At 34.4% G+C, this 21769-nt stretch overlaps 2 protein-coding genes across 24 annotated transcripts in view; one reads left to right on the top strand and one right to left on the bottom strand.

Annotated features, from left to right (window-relative positions):
• The window catches only part of Sox102F (transcription factor Sox102F), a 44843-nt gene extending 40434 nt beyond the window's left edge, over nt 1-4409 (top strand). For 5 of the 7 annotated variants that reach the window (XM_070210634.1, XM_070210635.1, XM_070210633.1 and 2 more), the window contains one exon: nt 257-4408. In XM_070210634.1, the coding sequence (XP_070066735.1) occupies nt 257-1099 (843 nt within the window). In that variant the 3' untranslated portion in view covers nt 1100-4408. Of the gene's footprint in view, nt 1-256 lie in introns of all 7 variants that reach the window. The other 2 variants (XM_070210638.1, XM_070210639.1) reach the window with 1 other exon arrangement.
• A 1262-nt stretch (nt 4410-5671) lies between these two features.
• The window catches only part of unc-13, a 45782-nt gene continuing 29684 nt past the window's right edge, over nt 5672-21769 (bottom strand). For 9 of the 17 annotated variants that reach the window (XM_070210623.1, XM_070210622.1, XM_070210627.1 and 6 more), the window contains 21 exons: nt 21060-21191; nt 20799-20807; nt 19742-19816; nt 19403-19622; nt 19162-19282; nt 18785-18891; nt 13017-13158; nt 10829-11153; nt 10477-10749; nt 10234-10392; nt 10043-10168; nt 9827-9994; nt 9431-9712; nt 8678-8899; nt 8350-8516; nt 7989-8280; nt 7571-7928; nt 7411-7509; nt 7149-7311; nt 6956-7082; nt 5672-6891 (listed from right to left, as the gene is read on the bottom strand). In XM_070210623.1, the coding sequence (XP_070066724.1) occupies nt 6730-6891; nt 6956-7082; nt 7149-7311; nt 7411-7509; nt 7571-7928; nt 7989-8280; nt 8350-8516; nt 8678-8899; nt 9431-9712; nt 9827-9994; nt 10043-10168; nt 10234-10392; nt 10477-10749; nt 10829-11153; nt 13017-13158; nt 18785-18891; nt 19162-19282; nt 19403-19622; nt 19742-19816; nt 20799-20807; nt 21060-21191 (3729 nt within the window). In that variant the 3' untranslated portion in view covers nt 5672-6729. Of the gene's footprint in view, nt 6892-6955; nt 7083-7148; nt 7312-7410; nt 7510-7570; nt 7929-7988; nt 8281-8349; nt 8517-8677; nt 8900-9430; nt 9713-9826; nt 9995-10042; nt 10169-10233; nt 10393-10476; nt 10750-10828; nt 11154-13016; nt 13159-16861; nt 17007-18625; nt 18892-19161; nt 19283-19402; nt 19623-19741; nt 19817-20042; nt 21192-21769 lie in introns of those variants that run through there. The other 8 variants (XM_070210626.1, XM_070210620.1, XM_070210625.1 and 5 more) reach the window with 6 other exon arrangements.

Here is a 21769-nt window from a genome sequence, read left to right on the forward strand (position 1 = left end):
TGTCGTTAATAGTGAATAGTGCGAATACTTAGTCCGCCTATTTAAAATTTCCACAAATGTGTGTGAAAATGTAAGAGTGAAACAGTCGAGATCTTTTAATTTTAAGAAAATATATATATATAATATATATATAAAAAAGTAATTTGACGGGCACCTTGACAAGAGCACTCTTACATACTTAGTGTTTTGGTTAGTTACTGTTATATAAAATCAATGTTATTCAAATTCAAATAAAGTTCTCTTAATGTACTTTTAGGGCCGAATGTGGAGTGCAGCCAGTGCCTGCGTGAGTGAGCCGAATCCACAGTTGTCCACCGGTGGAGCGAGGGGTGGCCCTGCTCGAGTGGCCCGCAGTAGTCGCGATTCTGTAAACAGCTGCGGCACCAGCTCAGAAAGATCAGCTGTATTGGATCCAGAATGCCATGCGCATGCCCAGTTAGGCTCACAGCCACAACGGCATGGCCATGGACACAGTAAGCCGCATATTAAAAGACCAATGAACGCTTTCATGGTGTGGGCCAAAGATGAGCGCAGGAAAATATTAAAGGCGTGTCCAGACATGCACAATTCAAATATATCGAAGATTTTGGGTGCCCGCTGGAAGGCAATGTCAAACGCAGACAAGCAGCCCTACTACGAGGAGCAGTCGCGCCTTTCAAAACTGCACATGGAACAGCATCCAGACTATCGCTATCGTCCGCGTCCAAAACGCACTTGCATAGTGGACGGAAAAAAAATGCGCATATCAGAGTACAAAGTCCTGATGCGAAATCGACGTGCGGAAATGCGACAGCTGTGGTGTCGGGGGGGCAGTGGTCCAGGTCCCGCGGACGCGAGTGCTGAGTGCCAAACCGGTCACGGGTCGGAGGGCACCGTTCAAGCAGCGGCAGCCGCTGCTGCTGCAGTATACCATTTGCAGGAGATGAGCCAAGCCGTTGTCGGGACCCATGCGGACGATTGCGAGACGCCACCTCCGAATCTAATACTTGATGGCCCCGTCGCCAGCAGTAACTACTACTATCCACCGGAGAGTCTGTCGCCATCGGGCTTTTCATCTGAGGACATTGAAATGTCATCGCTGCGTGATGTCGATGACTAAGAATCACTTTTTGTGATCATATGAGGAGCCTCAAGCCCAAAAATATGAAGAAATAACAGTGAAGAAATGCGTGGCACGCCCTTACCTGCATATAAACATACATATATTAACAATATTAACAATACAAAGGCCTGGCAAAGTACACCTTGTGGAGCACAGGGGAAAAGGTCTATGACCCTGGTCTTGATTCGGATGAGAATAAGACAAGAAATCAACTCTCTTCAACTTTGATTTAACTTTTTGCTTGTAAATACACAATAACTTAGGCTAAAATCTGTGTATAGTCCTTTAAGTTTCAGTTCAAGTGCCATTACTTACACACATACATTTAATTTTGATAGATTCGGGTCACGCGGAAGCTCCAATTTTTGTGCCATTTATGCACCAATGCCATAGCAAAATATTAATTTACTTGTAGGTAGTTAGTAACTTGGGATGAAAAGTTAATCCCGTATCGGTACATCCATTAATAACATATTTATATTCTTATATCATAGGCACGGATTCATCAAGTTCGTCTCCATATCGATCATATTCAATGAAAAGGTATAACTATAATACACAAACACACATGTATGACAGTTATATATACATACTATATGGGAAAAGGTATGTACATACATAAAAATGTATGATTGTAGTTTTAGACTTGTGCTATTTATCCCAATCCTTTGGGCGCACAATCAAAATCTCTCTCAACATGATATATGATATATACGAGTTTAACCAACATCTCTTTAATAGTTGCTTGAGTTCATGATCTAATTAGTCAGATAACGATCGCTCTCTTCTATTTCTGGGCGGATATGCTAACGCTTATGCTAGCTCTAATTACTTACCATACAATTTAATTTGCTTAGGATTATAGATATAGGTATATCGTACAAGTGTGCATAGTATCTAGCGGTGAAATTATGACACTGTATTGTTTAATTACATAAAGAACACATATTACACCGATTGATTTGATTGTATACATACATACACACACATAACCATGCATTCATAATTTTATATGTACTTATGAATTTATTAAAAATATGTAAATAAATAAATACGAGTGTGTGTGTGTACTTTAAAAGTACTTAATATCTCTCTTAATATCTCTTTATATAAAACTGTCCTGACTGACTGACTGACTGATTGGTGATCAACGCACAGCCCAAACCGTAAGAGCTAGGAATTTTCACTGTAGCTATCTTATGTGATAAAGGTGTACGTTAAGACGGGGTTTCGGGAAATTCCACTCGCTAGTATGGAAAAATCGCGAAAAAACGTTTGTATGAAACTTTTTTGTTTACCATCCGATTGGCCTCAATCTCAATTTCAAAGTTCTTTGTTCAAATTAATTTGAGGGGTGTTTAACACTTTTCCAAAAATGTATTCCTCCTTGGTGGAAATGGGGGTCAGAGATTTGGTGGGTGACTTTTCGCGCTCAAATTCATTTTCAAAGCTCCATATGAAAAATAATTTGATACGGTAGAAATGCGATTTAAAGATTTTTTGGGCGAAGTTTTAAGAGCTTAATGAATACGTGTTTCAGCAATTTAGAAAATTCCACCCACAACAGTGGTTAATTAGCGAAAAACGTTGGTATGAAACTATTTTCTTAACCATCGGACCGGCCTTAAACTTATTTTCAAAGATCATTGCTAAAATGCATTAGAAGGGTGTTTCACACTTTTTGAAAAATCCAACCCTCGGTGGAAGTCGGAGTCAAGGATTTGGTGGGTAGCCTTTTGCCCTCAAATTCATTTGCATGGATCTACATAAAAAATCATTTGAGATGTGTTTCACATTTTTTGCAAAATCTAAGCTCCTTCGGTGGAAAGTGGATTTTAAAGGACTTTTTTTGAGAATTTTAAGCTGAGTCTGATTTGCATCAAACTTATTTTAAAAGCTCTATATAAGAATATAATGAATACGTGTTACAGCGAAAAGGGAAATTCCACTCGAAAAAGTGGTAAATTGACGGAAAACTTTTGTATGAGAGTAGTTTGTTTACGATCCGCTCAGTTTCAAAATCATTTTCAATGCTATTCGAGAACATTGTTTTTATAACATAAGTGCCATGGGCAATGCCGGGATATACCCGCTAGTCTTAATATAAATGTAGATACCTTTTAATAATTATTGCGTCAATGACTAGGGATAAATAGAATACAATATGAAATGAGGTTGTGATTAATTAATTGACATTCGACTTCCCAACTCTACTAAAAACAATACAGTGTCATATACATTTCAAACAAACATATTGTCAGTCATAATCAAAGTGACCATGGCAGAAAACCAAATTTTATACAAACTTCGTTTCGCACCGCCAAAAAAAATTGTAAATTCTCCTTAGTTATGTGGCCTAGGTTGATTTGATTTTCCTTTATGGTTTATGAACCCTGTAAATCATTAATATAGCCCAAGATGGATTCCATAATGCTTATGCATATAATTGTAGATGCATTTATGCATCTTCTACGACTTTTTAGATTAAAATCTGATTAAAAATAAGAAGTATTTAAATGACGGGCTCGAATCGGCGCGGTTCAACACCACTTTGCAGCCTTTCTAGTCCCTACCATCCATACATACATTTATATTTAAACAGTTATATTTGTAAATATATATTTGCACCGTAAATAAGACTTTGATATTAAGTTGGCAAAGGCAGCACCAGCAAAGCTTAAAGTTTTTAATAAAACCTATGCCAATATTATGTCTAGGTGTCCAAATGGAGTCAATTTGATGTTCGATCTTTATGAAATTTAACGCTTAAATGTGTGTATATACCAACTCACAATGGTTACAATGATATTTTGTCTTGAAAATGAATAGGATATGGACAAAAAATATAAACCTGCCCCTAAGCTCCTAGGTTAAGCAAATCGGAGGAAAATCGGAGGAAAAATAAGACGGACACGGCTTTTGCATAAAATAACATACCAATGAGGAGTAAACAAAACTAGAAAATTAATATATTTTTATCGGAAACTCTTGATTTTTTCTTCGATGAGTGAAGTGAGGAAGCCTGTGTTTCAGTGCCCCTAAGAACGTCAAAGTCTCACAAATACGGTTTACTTAATTAATTATCTCGTAAGTAAAGTGTAGTAGAAATGTAATAGAAGTTTTCAAAGTGTTCATAATGTGCGGCAAACGGTGTATTGTGTTTATGGTACTATATATGGATCTGTTCCCCTAGCTATATATTTTATTTATTAAAAAAGCGGTTAAATTCAAATTTAGCCCAGGACATGCATATATCCAAGCATGTGTATTTATATAACTTAAATGTGCATTAAAATTAGTTACATGATGTGCAATAAATTTTAAAATATTTTAATGTTTGAAACAGCTTTGCATCTACTATATTTGTTATTCTTGAAAATGAAAGGCTCGAACTCGCAATAGACCGCATTACTTGCTGTTGACTCTACTCAACAGCCAGACCAGCAACAAACAAGTAAGAGGTTCTAGTCGGGAGCTCCCGACTAGGGGATACCCTAAACCTTCTTCTTCCAACATCCAATGCATAAATATAGTCTATTTTAGAAGCTATATGTCAAGTTTGGTGACTCTAGCTCTTATTATTTACCAAAATTCCCCAAGTCAGGATATCGATATCGATTTTTATCGATTGCTTGGAAACTGTGTAAGTTATCGATTATCAAAAGCAAACTCGGCCTGCGCAGGCACTAGGAGCACCTACACTTTCGAGTCTCTAGCACTTATAGGTTGCGTTCATGGATTTGGACAGACGGAATATATATACTTTATGGGGTCGGAGATGCTTCCTTCTGCTTGTTACATACATTTGGATTTTGCACAAATGCGATATACCCTTGTACCCATTTTTAATGGATTCCGGGTATAAAAAGGTATTAGTAATATTACATTGAAATTACTTTTAGGTGCCCAATATATCCTTGGTTTAACCATACCATTAATATAAACCTAGTGAACCTATAGTGTCAAATCCCAACAACATTTACCTTAAACATTATCCACAATTAAATTAAGATCTTAAAATCCCCAGTGCACTGGGCCCGGCCGTTGGCTTACGTTTTCAAATAAAAATTTAGCTAAAACACCAGACACAGAAAAATGTATTAAAAATAAAAAATGAGATCCTATTAAACAATCAGTCTAAAGCAGGTTTAAATTAACATAACACTGCTGGTGCTATGAGGGAGCGTGAGATTTTAAATGAAATTTTGCAAAAATACCAGGCGACCAGCAAGGTCCAGCAGGTAGACGAATTAATAATGTTAATGTTATGAATGAAAAATAGCATTGCATACCCACAAGGTGCAATAAAAGCATGCATAATTCTGGATCGTTTCCGTGCTCATTTTGCAGCGATTCGGCTCTTTAGGTTCACCAGGACTAAATCATTGGTATGGTATGACCAGGGATATGTGGGTCTACTAGGTACCGTTGATGGGTAGGGGGTGGTTGGACGGATGCTGAAAGAAAAAGCAATTATATTTTTAGACTATTTCGGTCATTTAGGCTCTATAGGACGTTATCTTTGGTAGCGTAAAACCAAGGATAAATGGGTAATCTAAGAAACATTGGTTTGTTTGTATTTCATATGATTTCAGGTATGTTTATATTTTGACAATTTTTTGATAGGCTATTTTTATTATTACAATAGAAAAAATAAGTATTTGTAATTATTATGCACGTGAATCGTATTTAACAAATATATGGTTAGTGAAAATTAAATTTATGCAGGTATTTATTTACAAACAAGTAAGAGTTTTTAGTCGGGAGCTCCCGACTAGCGGATACCCTGAACCCTCTTCCTTCAACATCAAATGCATATATATATATTTTATTTTAGAAGCTATATTTCAAGTTTGGTGACTCTAGCTCTTATTATTTACCAAAATTGCCAAAAAAAACAGGATATCGATATCGATTTTTATCGATTGCTTGGAAATTGAGTAAGTTATCGATTATCGGAAGGTAGGAGCACCTACATCTAAAATTTCTCTAGCTCTTATAGGTTCTCAGATCCTTGCGTTCATACATACGGACAGACGGACGGACGGACGGACAGACAGATGGACATGGCTAAATCGACTCGTCTATTGATGCTGATTAAGAATATATATACTTTATGGGGTCGAAGATGCTTCCTTTTGCCTGTTACATATATTTGGATTTCGCACAAATACAATATACCCTTATACCCAATTTTTAATGGGTTCAGGGTATAAAAGGGAGTGTGCTTAAAAAACAAATTACATTTAAGATGCACCGATGATAATAGAGTGTATCCTTTGGTTCTTTTGGGAAGCTAAATTTGTAAATTTTTTTTTGTAATACACATGTACGTTATTGGGGTGTGTATGCTTAAAGGGATATAAAGTTATACATTATCAACTTTTTACACAACTGGCGTTTACCGCATAAATATAGGTATCAAATAATATGATAGATGAACTTAGATAAATATTAACATGTTTTTCTTTTATTTTGTTGTACTGTATATGTTTTTTTTTAAATATGTATATGTTAGATAGGGATAATGCTACTAAATGTATAACTTCTTATTAATAATCGAGTAAACTCATGTATTTAGAAAGTACATATGGGTTTTATCTGAGAGTTTGCGAAGGTTCGAGTATTTAAGTACCCATTGTCGGTTCCTGACGAATTTCTGATTTTAGTTTAACAAATTCCTTAGCGACTTCGTCGTTATTGCGCTGCGATAGTATTCTTAGAATTGTCCAACCAGTCTCGTCCATTTCGATGCGGCGCTGTAAAGGTAACCAACATGCGACCGATCCCTGTTATAAAGAAACATTTTTAAATTGTGCATAGAGACATATTTAAATACCATATTCAAGTGACCTTTTCAGATATATCCTTTAAAGGTATAACTGCAACTCCCACAAGTCGATCGTCTCGGGCGAAACAATAGTCCTTAACGCAGATGTGTAGTTCAAAGAAATCTAGTTGCTCCTCATTACCAATGGCGCTAAAATATAAAGAACAATATATTATATGCATATACCTTTGTAACAACAAAAATTAATCTACTCACAAGCTAAACGATTCGTTGTACTTGGGAGACCAGTTATTTGATTTTGATTTAGTCGCAAATTTTCTCTTTTTATCCTGAAGGTGCGGTCCGATTAGATTGATCTCCACAAATGGTCTGAACATTCCAGATGGTATTTGCCATTTCAGATCATTGGCAGCCACGACTGAAATAATAGATACAAATATAAATATTTGATAATAAAAAAGTAACAGTCGCACGCAAAGGAAAGTAAAAACTAAAGATATAAGATGATATGGTTTACCTTTAACGTTGACTTTGTGCTCTCCCGTGCCAGGATGTGAAAATAAGTCTATTTGCACTGAGATTTCACCAACGCTCTCTTCGGCGTTTTCAGGGTCAACTTATGATGTAAAAAAATTGCATTTAATATACTCTTTGACCTCAACAGTGGCTGGACTTACCTTCGTGCACTTGACTCGAAATGAAGGTTTTAATAAGGGTATCTGTCATTTGTGTATACAAGCTAAGTGCATACCTCAAACTCTGCAACTCCGATGACTTTTCTAGAAACGTCTTTTTCAGTCCATTACCACCGGCATGGAAGTATTGTTTTATTGTATCTAAGGCAACATCTAGCACGGCACATTGTTTGGGGGATAGGTTTTTTTCAACTTCTTTTGATATGTCCATAACACCGCTAAGAGCACTTTTAACGTCCTGTTTTCCAGCCATATGCGACTTGAACAAGCGGCCCATGTCTTCTATTTTTGCATTTGAAGCCAAATTCTTTGCATTATCAGTAAGATGTTTGAACATCATCTATATAGAAATATAATCGAATTAAATATAATTTGTCTTTGTAACACATTTTCAACCTACAGTTTTGTCAGTCATTGGAGGCAGGACAATTGTTTTTTCCAAAATTCGCATAACTATTTTCCAAAGTTCTTTAAGCAAACGTTTCAGCACTGTCTTTTCACAGGACTGGGCATACAAAGTTAAGGAACCATCAAGTAAGTCCATTAACGGTCTTAGCACATCGTCGGCTTCAACGGCCACCGCATTCCTTTGCACCGCCTGATTTCCGGCTGTTAGGGTTCCGCCACCTCCCTTGATCGAAAGCAGCATGTCACCAAGCTCTCGCACTGACTGAGTTATACGTGGTTCCAAGCTATGGAAGATTGAATTAAGTTATTCAAACAGCTAAAATAGCAAAAAAAAAAAAGGTAAGGCAGTCAACCTTATAGCAAATTGTGAAGCTAAATCGTCCAGAGCTGAGTTAAGGTTCTGCTGAAGTTCTTTAAGGATATTGGCTGCGTCCTCCTCTAGCTTATCACCTCCCATTGACTCAAACATTTTCTCCAATTGAACTCTTAGCTGCTGTATGTTGTTCATTAAAATACAGGCCTATGATAAGGTGTGAGGTGAATAAAAGACATATATATTTATATATAAATCAATTTACGTATATGTGCAATGACCAAACATTCGTTACAATGGCCAGCAAAATGCTTATCTGCAGAGTTTACTGTCCAGCAAGACCATCTAGTCGATAGTAATGTACTTACAATTCGTTCGTCCCTCAGATGCTCTGGAAACTCCATTTTCACAATATCAGCATAGGCAATTAGCACTTTTACGATTGTTTTAGCAAAACGCCTCATGTAACGTTTCCAAATTTCTGGATCTGGACACTCGAGCTTGCTAACAACATCGAAACATTGCGTCAGTTGTGTGAAAACGTCGACTACAGAATTCGAGAACAAAGCATGTTCACTGCTTTTTTGAAACTGATTGGATAAAATGAAAATGGAATAGGAGACTCATAAGAGTACATTTTGGATCGGTAATATCGTAAACTCACGAAGATTATAATAGAACTTGGAAAAATAAGAAAAAAAAAACATATGAAGATTAAAAATGCATACATAGATATAGAATGTAACATAGATAAGACCGCCCCTCCATTTTACAACATTCTTAGTAGAACTTATAATAATGAGCTGAAATGTTTTTTTCTTGACTTCTATAAGAGACATTTTCCAACTCGTAGATGTTATTTTATAGGCTTCATTCTCATTTTTAAGTGTTTTTTCTATGTTAAATAATTTGAAATAGAACGAATTATTTGGAAATGGAAATGGGTGAAAAGTTATATATTTCAATTTGAAGTAAAAAACTGCCACGAGTAAAGCCATTACGACCTTCATAATATTTCTTACATAATTGCAAGACCTTAAATATAATTCTACTACTTAGGATATTCACTCTTCGGAATGCCGAATGCACTTTGCCGAATAAACAAGATAAGGTCAGCTTACCCCGTCCTTTTTGTCACGGTTAAACGCACCATGAAGATATTCTAACGACACATCATCGTTCTCATTCAACCATTGCATTACGAAAGGCTCAAACCAGGCTGGGTACTCAGGTACAGCTCCTTTATATGGTGGCACCTCTTTCACATAATTACTGTATAGCCATTTAACACGAAAATGCAAATTCATATATGCAGATGACTTGCAAAGTCGATGCTGCTCGTGCTCTTCAAGCGCGTACTTCATGTCTACGGCAAAAAGACCCCACATAGTAGCAGCTGATAGCTAGGAACCAATAAATATTATTAATAGCAAATTGAGCAAATTACTACGACTAATAATTCATGATAAAATCAACGAGCTTTTTCTTTACAACACGCATCGATTTAAGCAACAAACCTGTCCAATATTCAGTTCCTGGGGGAATTGATTGAGCACTGTTCCATAACTGTTTTTGTCTTCATCAATAACAGAAACAATTAATGCAATAAGCTTGTGCCAGAAGTCTACACTGTCTAGTTTTGGGCCATGGTCATCGGTATCACGTTTCGTCTCGTTTGGATCCACCTGAGAAGATTTTTAAGCCGGTGGCAAAATTATCGAACAAGATCTTACCTGAAACTCCCTGTTGTAGAGCTCATAACAATTTTCAAAAAGGAATTGATAGGTGGATCTAAGACAAGCTTTTACGCAATCCTTGACAACTGTACTAGCTCTTGGTGGACTAGACAGCTCTTGAACCTGTTGAATTATAACTTCTTCAAATTAGAATTTCAAACTGAACATATAGTAGGTTTACTACACACCTTCATACGGAAAAATGTTATACTAGTCAGGAGGTCAACTGTCGACTTGAGATCCATAAGTTTTTCTTGACTAGAAGCGGGAAAGTTATTTCTATACATTGAGAGATCGATCCTCAGCGAGTTATGCAGCTGATCTAGCAATTTCACAAATTTTTCCTTCTGCAAATAGAAATTTTATTGTATGAGAAAATTGTAAAAGGTTAGAAAAAAAAAATTATATTATAAGATAACAAGAATACGTACCCCAAAGTTACTCGCTGCAAAGCGATCACTGGCCGAAACAGCTGAAGATGCAGTTGTGTGTGCATAATATGCATTAATATTCGCCAATAAGGTGCTCATCACGGCCGGCACTCCTGGGCATAGATACTTTGCGGAGAGACAATGGAAATGTGTCATTGCTTGATATATATTTTCGATGCCATAACGCATTGAGAATTCATCAACGATTTCTTCAGGAATTTCATCAAAGTACAGCTTCCATGCGTCATCGCCTTTTTGTATGGGTAGCTTGACCTAACCGTGTTTATACATATAAGTTAAGCCAATATTTTGTATTAGACGCTACACGATCTCACAAAAGACAATCGCTTACCATTCCGCTATTCTCTTCACATAAGTAATGAAAGAGGTTCTCATGCAGGCAGGTATACTGTACATGGTAGGGTGCCACCTTCTCCTCGCCCTTTATCTCAACGGAAATGTGTAGTCGAATAGCACCTGACACAGCCGACTTATCGGTACGCTTCTCCAAATTGTACCACACGTCCATTTCTCCGGACAGCGTTCGAACTTCAATTATGGTTTGTCCTAGGAAGTCATCTGATTCACGCGTCAGCTTTTGTCGCAGTTTTGACTTAAGATCGTTGTCCTCATCCCACACACGAACTTTGATACGATCTGAAGAGTTGTGGCATTCGCTGCACATCCCATGAATTATATTTATATGCATACGCATATGTGTATATGTATATATATATATATGTATATGTATATATATATATATATATATATATATATATATATATATATATATATATATATATATATATATATATATATATATATAATAATACTTAAAAGTTCGTTTACAACATCAAAGGCATGTGTGCATTAAAGATTAGCTTCAGACATTAGACATTAACATGCATGGAGAAAAACTCGAAACCAATTCCCAGAGCACTATATTCATAAAGTCAATTACTAAATTCTGTGCAAGCGATTTATGAAATACATGGAAATAATCGGGTGTTAAAAAAAAATAAAAACAATATTTGGGAGACATTGCTTATTTAACTGCTTATTATTTCCAATTATAATATGCATTTCGGAGTTTCGCAATTTTTGCATTGAAAGCACTAATGCAAATTCCTTCGTTCATTATTTTTATAGCCCTGCCTAGTGTATTATTATTTTGACAGATGTAAAGATGATTCCAAAAATCATTGAAATTTAATATCTTATGTATTTTTATCACCAGAGAGAATACTTACAAGTTTATTTGGTAAAAATCTGCATAGCTCACAAAATCATTAAGAATATCAAATAACAACATGATATATATTTACATATTATACGTTTATGAAAACGGTTACAGTTAGCAAAGTATTTTGATAACCACTATACGTACATTCTTATGAACCACAAGGATGTTGTTAGTTATTTATATTATATATCAATATATAAACAACAAAACATGTGGAATTGAGGGAAAAATATTTACTAATACAAACATATATTTAAGAACTCACCGTAGCACTTAAAACTTTGCAAAAACTATTAGAAGCAGAAAAGCCTAATCGATTCCACAGAGCCTTAATACCCGGTACCAAAGACAGTATAAACATTGTTTATATTGTCTTTGCGTGTACCAATGCAAAATATTTAATGCAATTAAAAATCTTCAGAGATACACAAAGCTACAATATGATATTCCTGAATGTTAAACGTATACATTTCCTCGATACCCTTCTCATTTAATAAAAATTAATAAAGTATCATACATATGTCGTAGAAGCGGTTGTAAATTAATTTATTGTATCAAATGACTGTTTTTCAAGGTATCTTCACCAATTAGCAACTACGAGCTTAATAATTCTCTTTACAAAGATGCTTTATCATCGATGTGCCGAAGATATCCATTCTATCTAGGGTAATCACATCTCAGAGATTATAAAAGCTGGACACAGACATATACCCCTTTTTTAATAGGTTTGGGTACATTCCCTCATTCTTTAATTTATGAAAACCATATAGAAGTGTTTTCTTTCGGTATTTAATATATATATCAAAGCATAAAACAGAAGAACCACGGCCGCTGTGAAATGCACAGCGCTCAAGCACAGATTTAACCTCTATGTGTTCGCTGTTACGAATTTATGGATCCTATTTATGTATGCATGCATGTATTATAATAAGGCAGGATATCCTACCTATCCAATTAAACCAAAAGATCAAGAGTGTAACTAAAATTTGATGGCTATCAAGAGAGGCAAAAAGTTGAAAGAGAAGCACGCCTCAACACACTATGTGTTTAAGCACACATACTGATGCAAAGAAATAGCAAGTAATCGATGGGTCAAGACCAGAGCGATAATTAAATATATTATAAAAGAACAGAGAAAGAGTGCGTGTTATATGTACTATTCGTGTGGGTGTACAAACAGTTGTCAATTGTGGTCTAAAGTGAACGTATAAGTACGTATACGAATTACATACATTCAAATACATATATACAGATAGAACACAAAGAAAGCGGAAGAAGAAACATTGAAAATACTCACAAGTGAAACTTCTCGTTCCACACAGGGTTTAGCTCCTGGGGCATTGTGCGCGTTCGTTTTTTCACCTTGCTAACTTGCACCGTCACATATGGATCACTCGTACCGCTTTTATCCTTCGCTATCAGGCCTTGAGCACAAATCACTGCACAGTTCATCGGATCGGTTGATTATATATTTTTGGCATATTCATTCGTTTCAACCAGAACCCCAAAAAAGTTCAGATGTTGGTAATAATTATTCCGATCGGGTATTGTTATTACCGACGATCGTGATGAGGAAGTAACGTAAGTGTATTGTTTTTGTGGGTATATGTATCATTTTGGGTTTGTGGATTATGTTCAAGTTTATCGAGATTGGTGTGTTTTTAGGTTTTTATTGGGGTTTGAAACGAATAAAACCGTTTTGATATTTGTTTGTTATTTTAATAAACGTTTCCAATTGTACATTTTTATTATTATTATTATTTTTTTGTTTGAAGAATTGATAAGTTGTTGTTCAGTTTTGTTTATCAAGGAAGAAAGAAGAAGAAAAAAACGGAAGTTGGTTTTTTATTAAATGACCTTCTTTAAACATCTAGCAATAAAAATGTTCAGGCAGTCGCATTGACTGATACTGCCCAATATCACTTTTATTACGTGGTAAGCTAAAAAAATGCAACGGCACAAACTCTTTGTGAAACTCTTTTTATTTTTATGTACAAACAGATTTACGCATTAACAACAAAGTGGACAACTAACAAATTAAAGAATAAACAACAAAAAACCAAAATTATCAGAGATAGTGAAAACGTGCGTTTGACACATATGCACGTACATACATACGTACGTATGCTGTGCACAGAAGAAATCTGATAACAGAACTTAAAAATTTATTCTCGGACCTACAAAGTGCAGTCTCTGCAACAAAAAGGTTCATATAATATTCTAAACGTGCAATATGAATATTCATACATACATATGTATACGACTGAGCTGTTTTTTGATCACAAGTTGATAGATCAATTGAAGAATATCGAATGTGATAGATTACAGTACATATTGCTTAGTGTTTTTTGTTTGTTAGAAAGGTAAAGGCAGGATCGAGCAGGCTTGGGTTGACATTGTGCACGTTGTATGTGTTATAGGGTGTTCTGGTTGGCGGTTGCATAAGCAAACAGTTAGGTACTATGTACATCATAGTTAAGGACAGCTCCATTGCAAAGACCAAAGATTAAGTTACAAAGCATATTCAAACCTTGGGTTTAATTATTCTTTCATATTCTGCTGTTAAATTTATAAAATCTCTATACAAAATAATTATGAACGCTCTAATCGAGTGTGCTCGACTGCAAAATCCCTTTCATTTCGCCTTTTGAAGTCTTCAATAAGAATTCACGAAGTATAATGCAGAAACTTATACAGATGACATTCAAATGTGTGTATATAGCACAAATTGAAGGCTTTTTTTCTAGCGTTTGTAGTTTTCGAGGGCGTAGTGTTCATTCAGACATCTTTAAACCGACTCAGCTCGTCGATCTAATCAAGAATCAAGAATATTTGCACAAAACCAATATACCCTTTTTTGTCCATTTTAATGGGTACAAGATATAACAGAGATTTTGAAGCTATCGCATCCCATTTCCACAAGGATTCACTAAAAATTAAATTGAAAGCAAATTTCATCAATTTCCTAGAATATATACCAGGTCTCACAAATCCAAACGCTTTTGTAATCTAATTAAATATGTGTACATTATCATCAACTAATATATATTTTTCAATGAGAATTTGCGTATATACTGGGTAACCAAAAAAAAACGGCTGCTTTAATTAATATAAACAGAGAAGTATATTGCATATTAGAGTGTCTTTAGAAAGTGTTTCCTTAATGTTAAAGTCAGAAGTAGAGGGTAAACGGGAGTAAAGTAAGAGACTGAGCTAAGAACAGTTTAGTAGTAGAGAAGAATGAGTAATATCCTTAGTTGAAATCAAAGGTGAAACATAAAAGTATTATGAAATTAAGGGTAAAAGAATGCTGTGTCATACACTGCTTAACTTGTTGGTTAATTGTGCAACTAAATTGATTTTTTAGGCTCAACTGTCACACAGAATGTATAAACTAAAGGGCAGTCATTTTATGGATCCATAGACCAACACACATAAAATATATTTGAATGACTGGCATGCATATACTGAATTAACGCAAACTTTAGACCTGCTTTAGCAAAAGTTGTTCGTTATTTAGAAACTATTTGTTTGCATACTTTAGATGCGTAGGATAGTATTTAACAGGTGGAAGCGTCAGAGTTGGGTATTGCCACAAATCTAAAACTTTGCTTCATTAATGTTCCACCCTTCCCAAACTTCACGCTCAATAAACAGACGCATAGACTCTGCGCTTCTCCAACCGGATTAATTGAATTAAGAGTATTAAACCTAATTACTAAGTTTAACAGCTCAATTTCCACAAAATATTATTATGTCTGTTTTAAGAACTGACCAATTTAAATTTAAATATACCATCAATCAATCGTCTTTCCTGATTACGCTTATTGGTAGAATATATGTATATTGTTAAGTTTTATGCGAGAAAAGTTGGGTTATAGAAATCGCATATGGTTATAGATGTATGTCACATATCCTTCTATGTGGTGGCAGTTAAGAGCTCGCATTTGTCAAAGTAGATTTATACGAAACTATGAAAGAAACATCTGAAAGGGATGCATAAAAACCATTCGAAATCAAATGAAAGCATTTCTCTTTTTCAGTATTGTAGTCCGCTTTGAAAATATTATTTATTTGGATTAATAATGGTGATATGTTTGTATCAATATCAAAAAGCAAATAAAAAAATTTGTTTTTATGATTTTTAAAAATATTTTCATTTAAAATGTGTATAATGAATTATATACAATAAAGATATTTATAAGGTATGAAATCTATTTAGATATATAAGTAAGTGTTTTACGCCCCTTTAAATTTAACTTTGCTGCAGAGGAGGATATATGAAAGTAAATAGTGCAGAGTATTCATTTTCAAAAAATATATAAAAGGTTTACTACTGGTTTATAGAGTTGAGTTTGCAAAGAATAATTATTATTTTTTTTTAAATCGCTTCTAATAACGAATACTTAGTAATTCTTTATCAGAATTTATATCAAATTTAACCTATGTTTTGTCACCGTTATTGGTGCAACTTAACTTCATTTGTTTAACTTTTATTCAGATCAATTCATTATTGTATGACATGGTTATCAACGATGTTTGGGACTCATGCTGCAAGAGGAAAGCTTGCCTATTTATAGGTATATAATCTGAATAAATAGGGAAGGTTAACTGTAATGTAGCAACTAAACCATTGTAATTTAACCTTGTTAACTTTGCAATGGTGGAGGATATTGGAGATAATATTAAAGTGGATCCGTATTGGAATATGAAACCGCTCAAAAAGTACTAACAATTAAATTAAGGCATATATATATATAGTCGATAGCACTCGACACGAAATTACTCTGTACCCAGTTCAATAATATTACATTTGACTCTAGTTTCTTGACAAGTTTCTACGTAAACTAATAGATCAATATAATTATTAGCAGAAATATATGGTATCCATAATATTAGTCTCTAAAATGGTAAAAAGTGAGTTATTTAACATTTAAAGCAAATATTATCTTGCAAAGCATGTATAGTTTGCTAGCTAGGCGATCAGAAATGGTTCATAGAATACAGTCAATCTGTTAAGTCTATTTCCACACCCTGATTAATACCCTGCAATTTATTGTCCGTTTTTTTTGGGTACAGAGTATGTAAAATTGTATATAAATCATAAATAATCGCAAATACCAAATGGTATTGGCCGTGTACCTGTAATTGTTAATTTGCATGACCATTTAGATGTTCCCTCAACAGTTGCGTGCTCAGCCTGTTCTAATGAATCTATGTGTGTATCTGGATCCACCCCGAATGTCATCCTTGAATTGAATTGATATGCATATATGTATGATAAGAACTATATATATTGCAACCATTCAATAATTTAGCACTAACAATGTCTTATTTTCGATTTAATTTGGGCTAGGCTGGTGCGCTATAAGTCATCCATAGTCTATTTAGATATAGTCTATAAGTATGAACGGACAAAAACCAAGTGATAGCGATTACAAAAAATAACGAAATAACGAAAATAACGAAATAAATTTCAATGCAGTTACCAAAGCACCACAACATGAATGGTACCTTTGTTGTCATTTAAAAATGCGTCCACTACTATAATAGACTGAGAGTTCTCTGAATTCTCAGGAATCTAATCTCTTAACTCAGAAACTTTTTAGGTTTACATAATGTGAAAGATTCCAGGCCAAAGAATTGTTTTTTTTTTGTTTTTTTTTTATGATCTTATGTAAGACCTGTTTCGGGGGAAAGTCCATTGTCCTGAGTTATCCTTTTAAAGTTGTCTTCAAGGTATTCTTATACTATATATTTATGTACAGTATACGCATTAATAATTACTTATACTATCAATAAAGTAATGTAATAGATATAGATATCTTTGATTAACAAATGCTATGACTGACGGAAGCACCATTAAGAAGTAAAACATATTTAAGTATATGGTGTGTATACTTCACAAAAATACATATGTTATACAAAGTGGACTTGGGCAACTTCGCTTGAACAAAATTGATCGATATGAATATTGATCCCACTTCTCTACTCTTATTCTGTGCAACCCTTATTCTTAGCGCGATATGTCAACAAACACATCGTATAACCTTGTTCCAATCACAAAAAATTGCTTAAATTGGATCGTGGAAAGAGTCTATCAAATATTACTTTATGTAGCTTTGCAGGCTGTTGTGAATACCTCAATAGTAATCTTCTTATCTTATTATCATCACTTGTGTGCCATGTTTTTACTCTTGCTGAGTGATTGATTAAATACATCTTATGCACTTATACTATGTTTGTATATTATGTGTTGCAATTCGTCTGTATGTGTACAAAGAAGTTTACAAACATTCATACATGCATACATACCATTAATTAATTTATATATATATACATATATATATATATATATATACGGATATATAATTTACGTTATATATATTATACGATCAAAATTGCAAATACATACATTCATATTCACGATTAGTAAGGTTTAATTCAAAATGTCAAATTATGTTCAAGCACGATATGAATATTGATCCCACTTCTCTACTCTTATTCTGTGCAACCCTTATTCTTAGCGCGATATGTCAACAAACACATCGTATAACCTTGTTCCAATCACAAAAAATTGCTTAAATTGGATCGTGGAAAGAGTCTATCAAATATTACTTTATGTAGCTTTGCAGGCTGTTGTGAATACCTCAATAGTAATCTTCTTATCTTATTATCATCACTTGTGTGCCATGTTTTTACTCTTGCTGAGTGATTGATTAAATACATCTTATGCACTTATACTATGTTTGTATATTATGTGTTGCAATTCGTCTGTATGTGTACAAAGAAGTTTACAAACATTCATACATGCATACATACCATTAATTAATTTATATATATATACATATATATATATATATATATATATATATATATATCTATATATATATATATATATATATATATATATAGACGGATATATAATTTACGTTATATATATTATACGATCAAAATTGCAAATACATACATTCATATTCACGATTAGTAAGGTTTAATTCAAAATGTCAAATTATGTTCAAGCACGACATATTCAGTTAGGCACATTTTTGTTAAGTTGCAAACCTGTGATTGCTATCTTCGCCGACCATTTACTGGTTCCATCCAGGACGCTTTGCTTCACAGCCTTCATATGACCAGTATGGCTTTTCTCTTCAATGCTGAATACGGCTCTAAATACACATAGTAGTATGGGCATAGTACAGTATAGAAAGTTAAAGTTTTCGGCTTTGATTGTGTTATATAACGCAGCATTTTACTGTTGCGAAATGGTAACTATTGGTAAAAATAAAGGTATCTGTGCTTGTCCACGCACAATATCGGACTACAGAAATCTAGATATTTTATGAAAGAGAGCCTTAAAATCTCGTCCTTTTCTATATACATCCATAGAACAGTATGAATATCCGCACCAGCCAAATGGGCTTAACCCAAGACATTACCTGATCAATTCAAATATTTCTGGTTTTTCACGTTCCCGTTGCTTCATGCGGTCCTTCATGGCGGTTATGATGGAGTTAGCTTTATCTTCGGCACCATGCTTGGAGCTCTTCTCAGCGGCACCTGTGCAACGCAAACGAAATTGTGCATTTAGGTTAGGAACAGTATCAGCAACACAAACAGAATGAATAGCAGAAAATAACCGAAAACGGAAAAATTATAACAAAATGGTTCATAACTTACGTTGTAGACAGTCGGCGTTTAGTAAATCCTTGCACTTTTCGTGACACTTTACGCCGCACTCGGTGCATCGTACTCCCTGGCGGGCAATGCCCCAAAGTAAGCCCTCGCACTCATAGCAATAAGTTGGGGAGGTGGCCGTCCACAGTACAAAGTTATGTGGGGTGGTTGATGATATTGGGTAGATGAGTGCCTGCAGCGCCTTTTTGTAGACATGCATTTTCTAAATTGATCGAGTATGATAATAAAACAAAAACACAATTATACGTTGCGATCATAGCAGGATAGATGGGAATCCTGCATATCCAGTGGATATGTGTTTATTTGATTAAACTCTCTCACCAATTCTTCATCATTAAGCGTTGCTCGGGGAACTGCCGACGTCAGTCCGGCATTACGTTTCGTGGCTGCCATTGTCTAAGTATTCACAAATCGACAATATTAGAAATGAAAATATTAAAAATAGGAATTTTTATAAGTCGGGAGACATGAGTTAATTGGTACTAAGAAAAACAAAACTAAGTAAGCTTCGTGGAAAGCTTACTGGTTATTGTAATTTAGAACAGAACAAAGAAGACTTATACAAATAAATTCCATTATAGATATAATGCTAAATTCATAATGCAAAAACTGCAAATATAAAAGTGCATGTGAACTATATTCAAATATATAAGTAAATAGTTATGGATCAATATTTTGAAGTGCCCATATAATTCATAAATAAGGGTACATTTATGTTAAGCATTTCATAGGCATGAGAAACATATCAGAGCCTTAATATATATTCTCTATTAATTTCTCATTATTCAAGGGTTTGTGATTCTGTAACTTCAGAAAAATATTTATGCATATATTGCCCTCGATATATATAAATATTCGCTAATTTCAAAATTTTTATGAACTGACGGTTATGTATGATAACAAAGCGTAATAACTTGACTCTGCACAGTATATACTACCATATAGCGTATAATGTAAGATAAATAAAAAAGTTAATACTCTTCAAAGTTAATAGTAAATGATTAAAACAAATTTCGCATGCATATTCCTAAGAAAAAATGATTTAATTTTCTAAGGTTTAGAAAAATTTAATAAAACAAAATTTTTTTAAACTCAACGTTGTTTGCATGGCCTCAAACTACTTTTTGAACGTTGTTCTATATCCTATATAAAAATATCAGAATTTAATTTACTTCCTCTAAGATTTAGGACAACTGTAAAAATATAAACGCTGCGTACTAAATAATTATATGTAAATTACTATTTGAAAAGCAAACGCAAAACTTTGCGAATACGAATTAAAATGGAAAAAAGGTTTAAACATTTTGCATAGAAACATGTGAGGTGAATTTAAAAAATCTTAATTGAAAAATGTGACAATTCGATAATCGTTCTATACCTTGAGCACCTGTAATCCAATAAATCATTTTCGTCGTACAAAAGAAAACAAACGTTTAACATTGTACAAAATGTATGTGTATATTATGTGTGTGCATGTGTGTATGCGTGTATGTGTATGTATATGTGTTTGTGTGTATGTGAATGTGTGTGTATGTGATGGAAAAAAAATAGGACGATTATTGGAGAGTGGAAATTAAGTTAGAAAGGAAATAGATACATACAATAGATACAAGTATATACAGTGAACAATAAAACTTACCAGTTCAGAGACAAGGGGAATAGATTTTCGCCTTGGACGAATGTCGGGCATGCTGTCAATATTACTGTAGAACGGATTATCACCCGGATGGCCATTGGATCGCAAACTAACATCACCTGTTCCGGTGCCATTCTGTAATAAATAATGTTTCAACTTGTTTATTTTTTGTTTGCTCTATTAATGTAGCTATTGATAATATATATTATGGCTTCTTTCTATGCTTTTATCCACCGTAGAGATCCAGTTCTGTAGCTCGGAGCCTACACTTTGTATTGGCCAAAACCAACTCAACATTAGCCCGAAATAAACATATTAAAACAAGTAAGAGGTTCTAGACGGGAGCTCCCGACTAGGGGATACCCTGAACCCTCTTCTTCCAACATCAAATGCATATAGATATTCTATTTTAGAAGCTATATGTCAAGTTTGGTGACTCTAGCTCTTATTATTTACCAAAATTACCCAAAAAACAGGATATCGGAATCGATTTTTATCGATTGCTTGGAAACGGAGAAAGTTATCGATTATCGGAAACAAACTCGATCTGCGCGGGAACTAGGAGCATCTACATCTAAGTCTCTAAGTCTCTCTTCTAGCTCTTATAGGTTCTGAGATCCTTGCGTTCATACATACGGACGGACAGACAGACAGACATGGCTAGATCGACTCGGCTATTGGTGCTGATCAAGAATATATATACTTTATGGGGT

This window comes from Drosophila virilis, chromosome 6 (genome assembly GCF_030788295.1).
Source record: "Drosophila virilis strain 15010-1051.87 chromosome 6, Dvir_AGI_RSII-ME, whole genome shotgun sequence".
NCBI classification, from domain to species: domain Eukaryota; kingdom Metazoa; phylum Arthropoda; class Insecta; order Diptera; family Drosophilidae; genus Drosophila; species Drosophila virilis.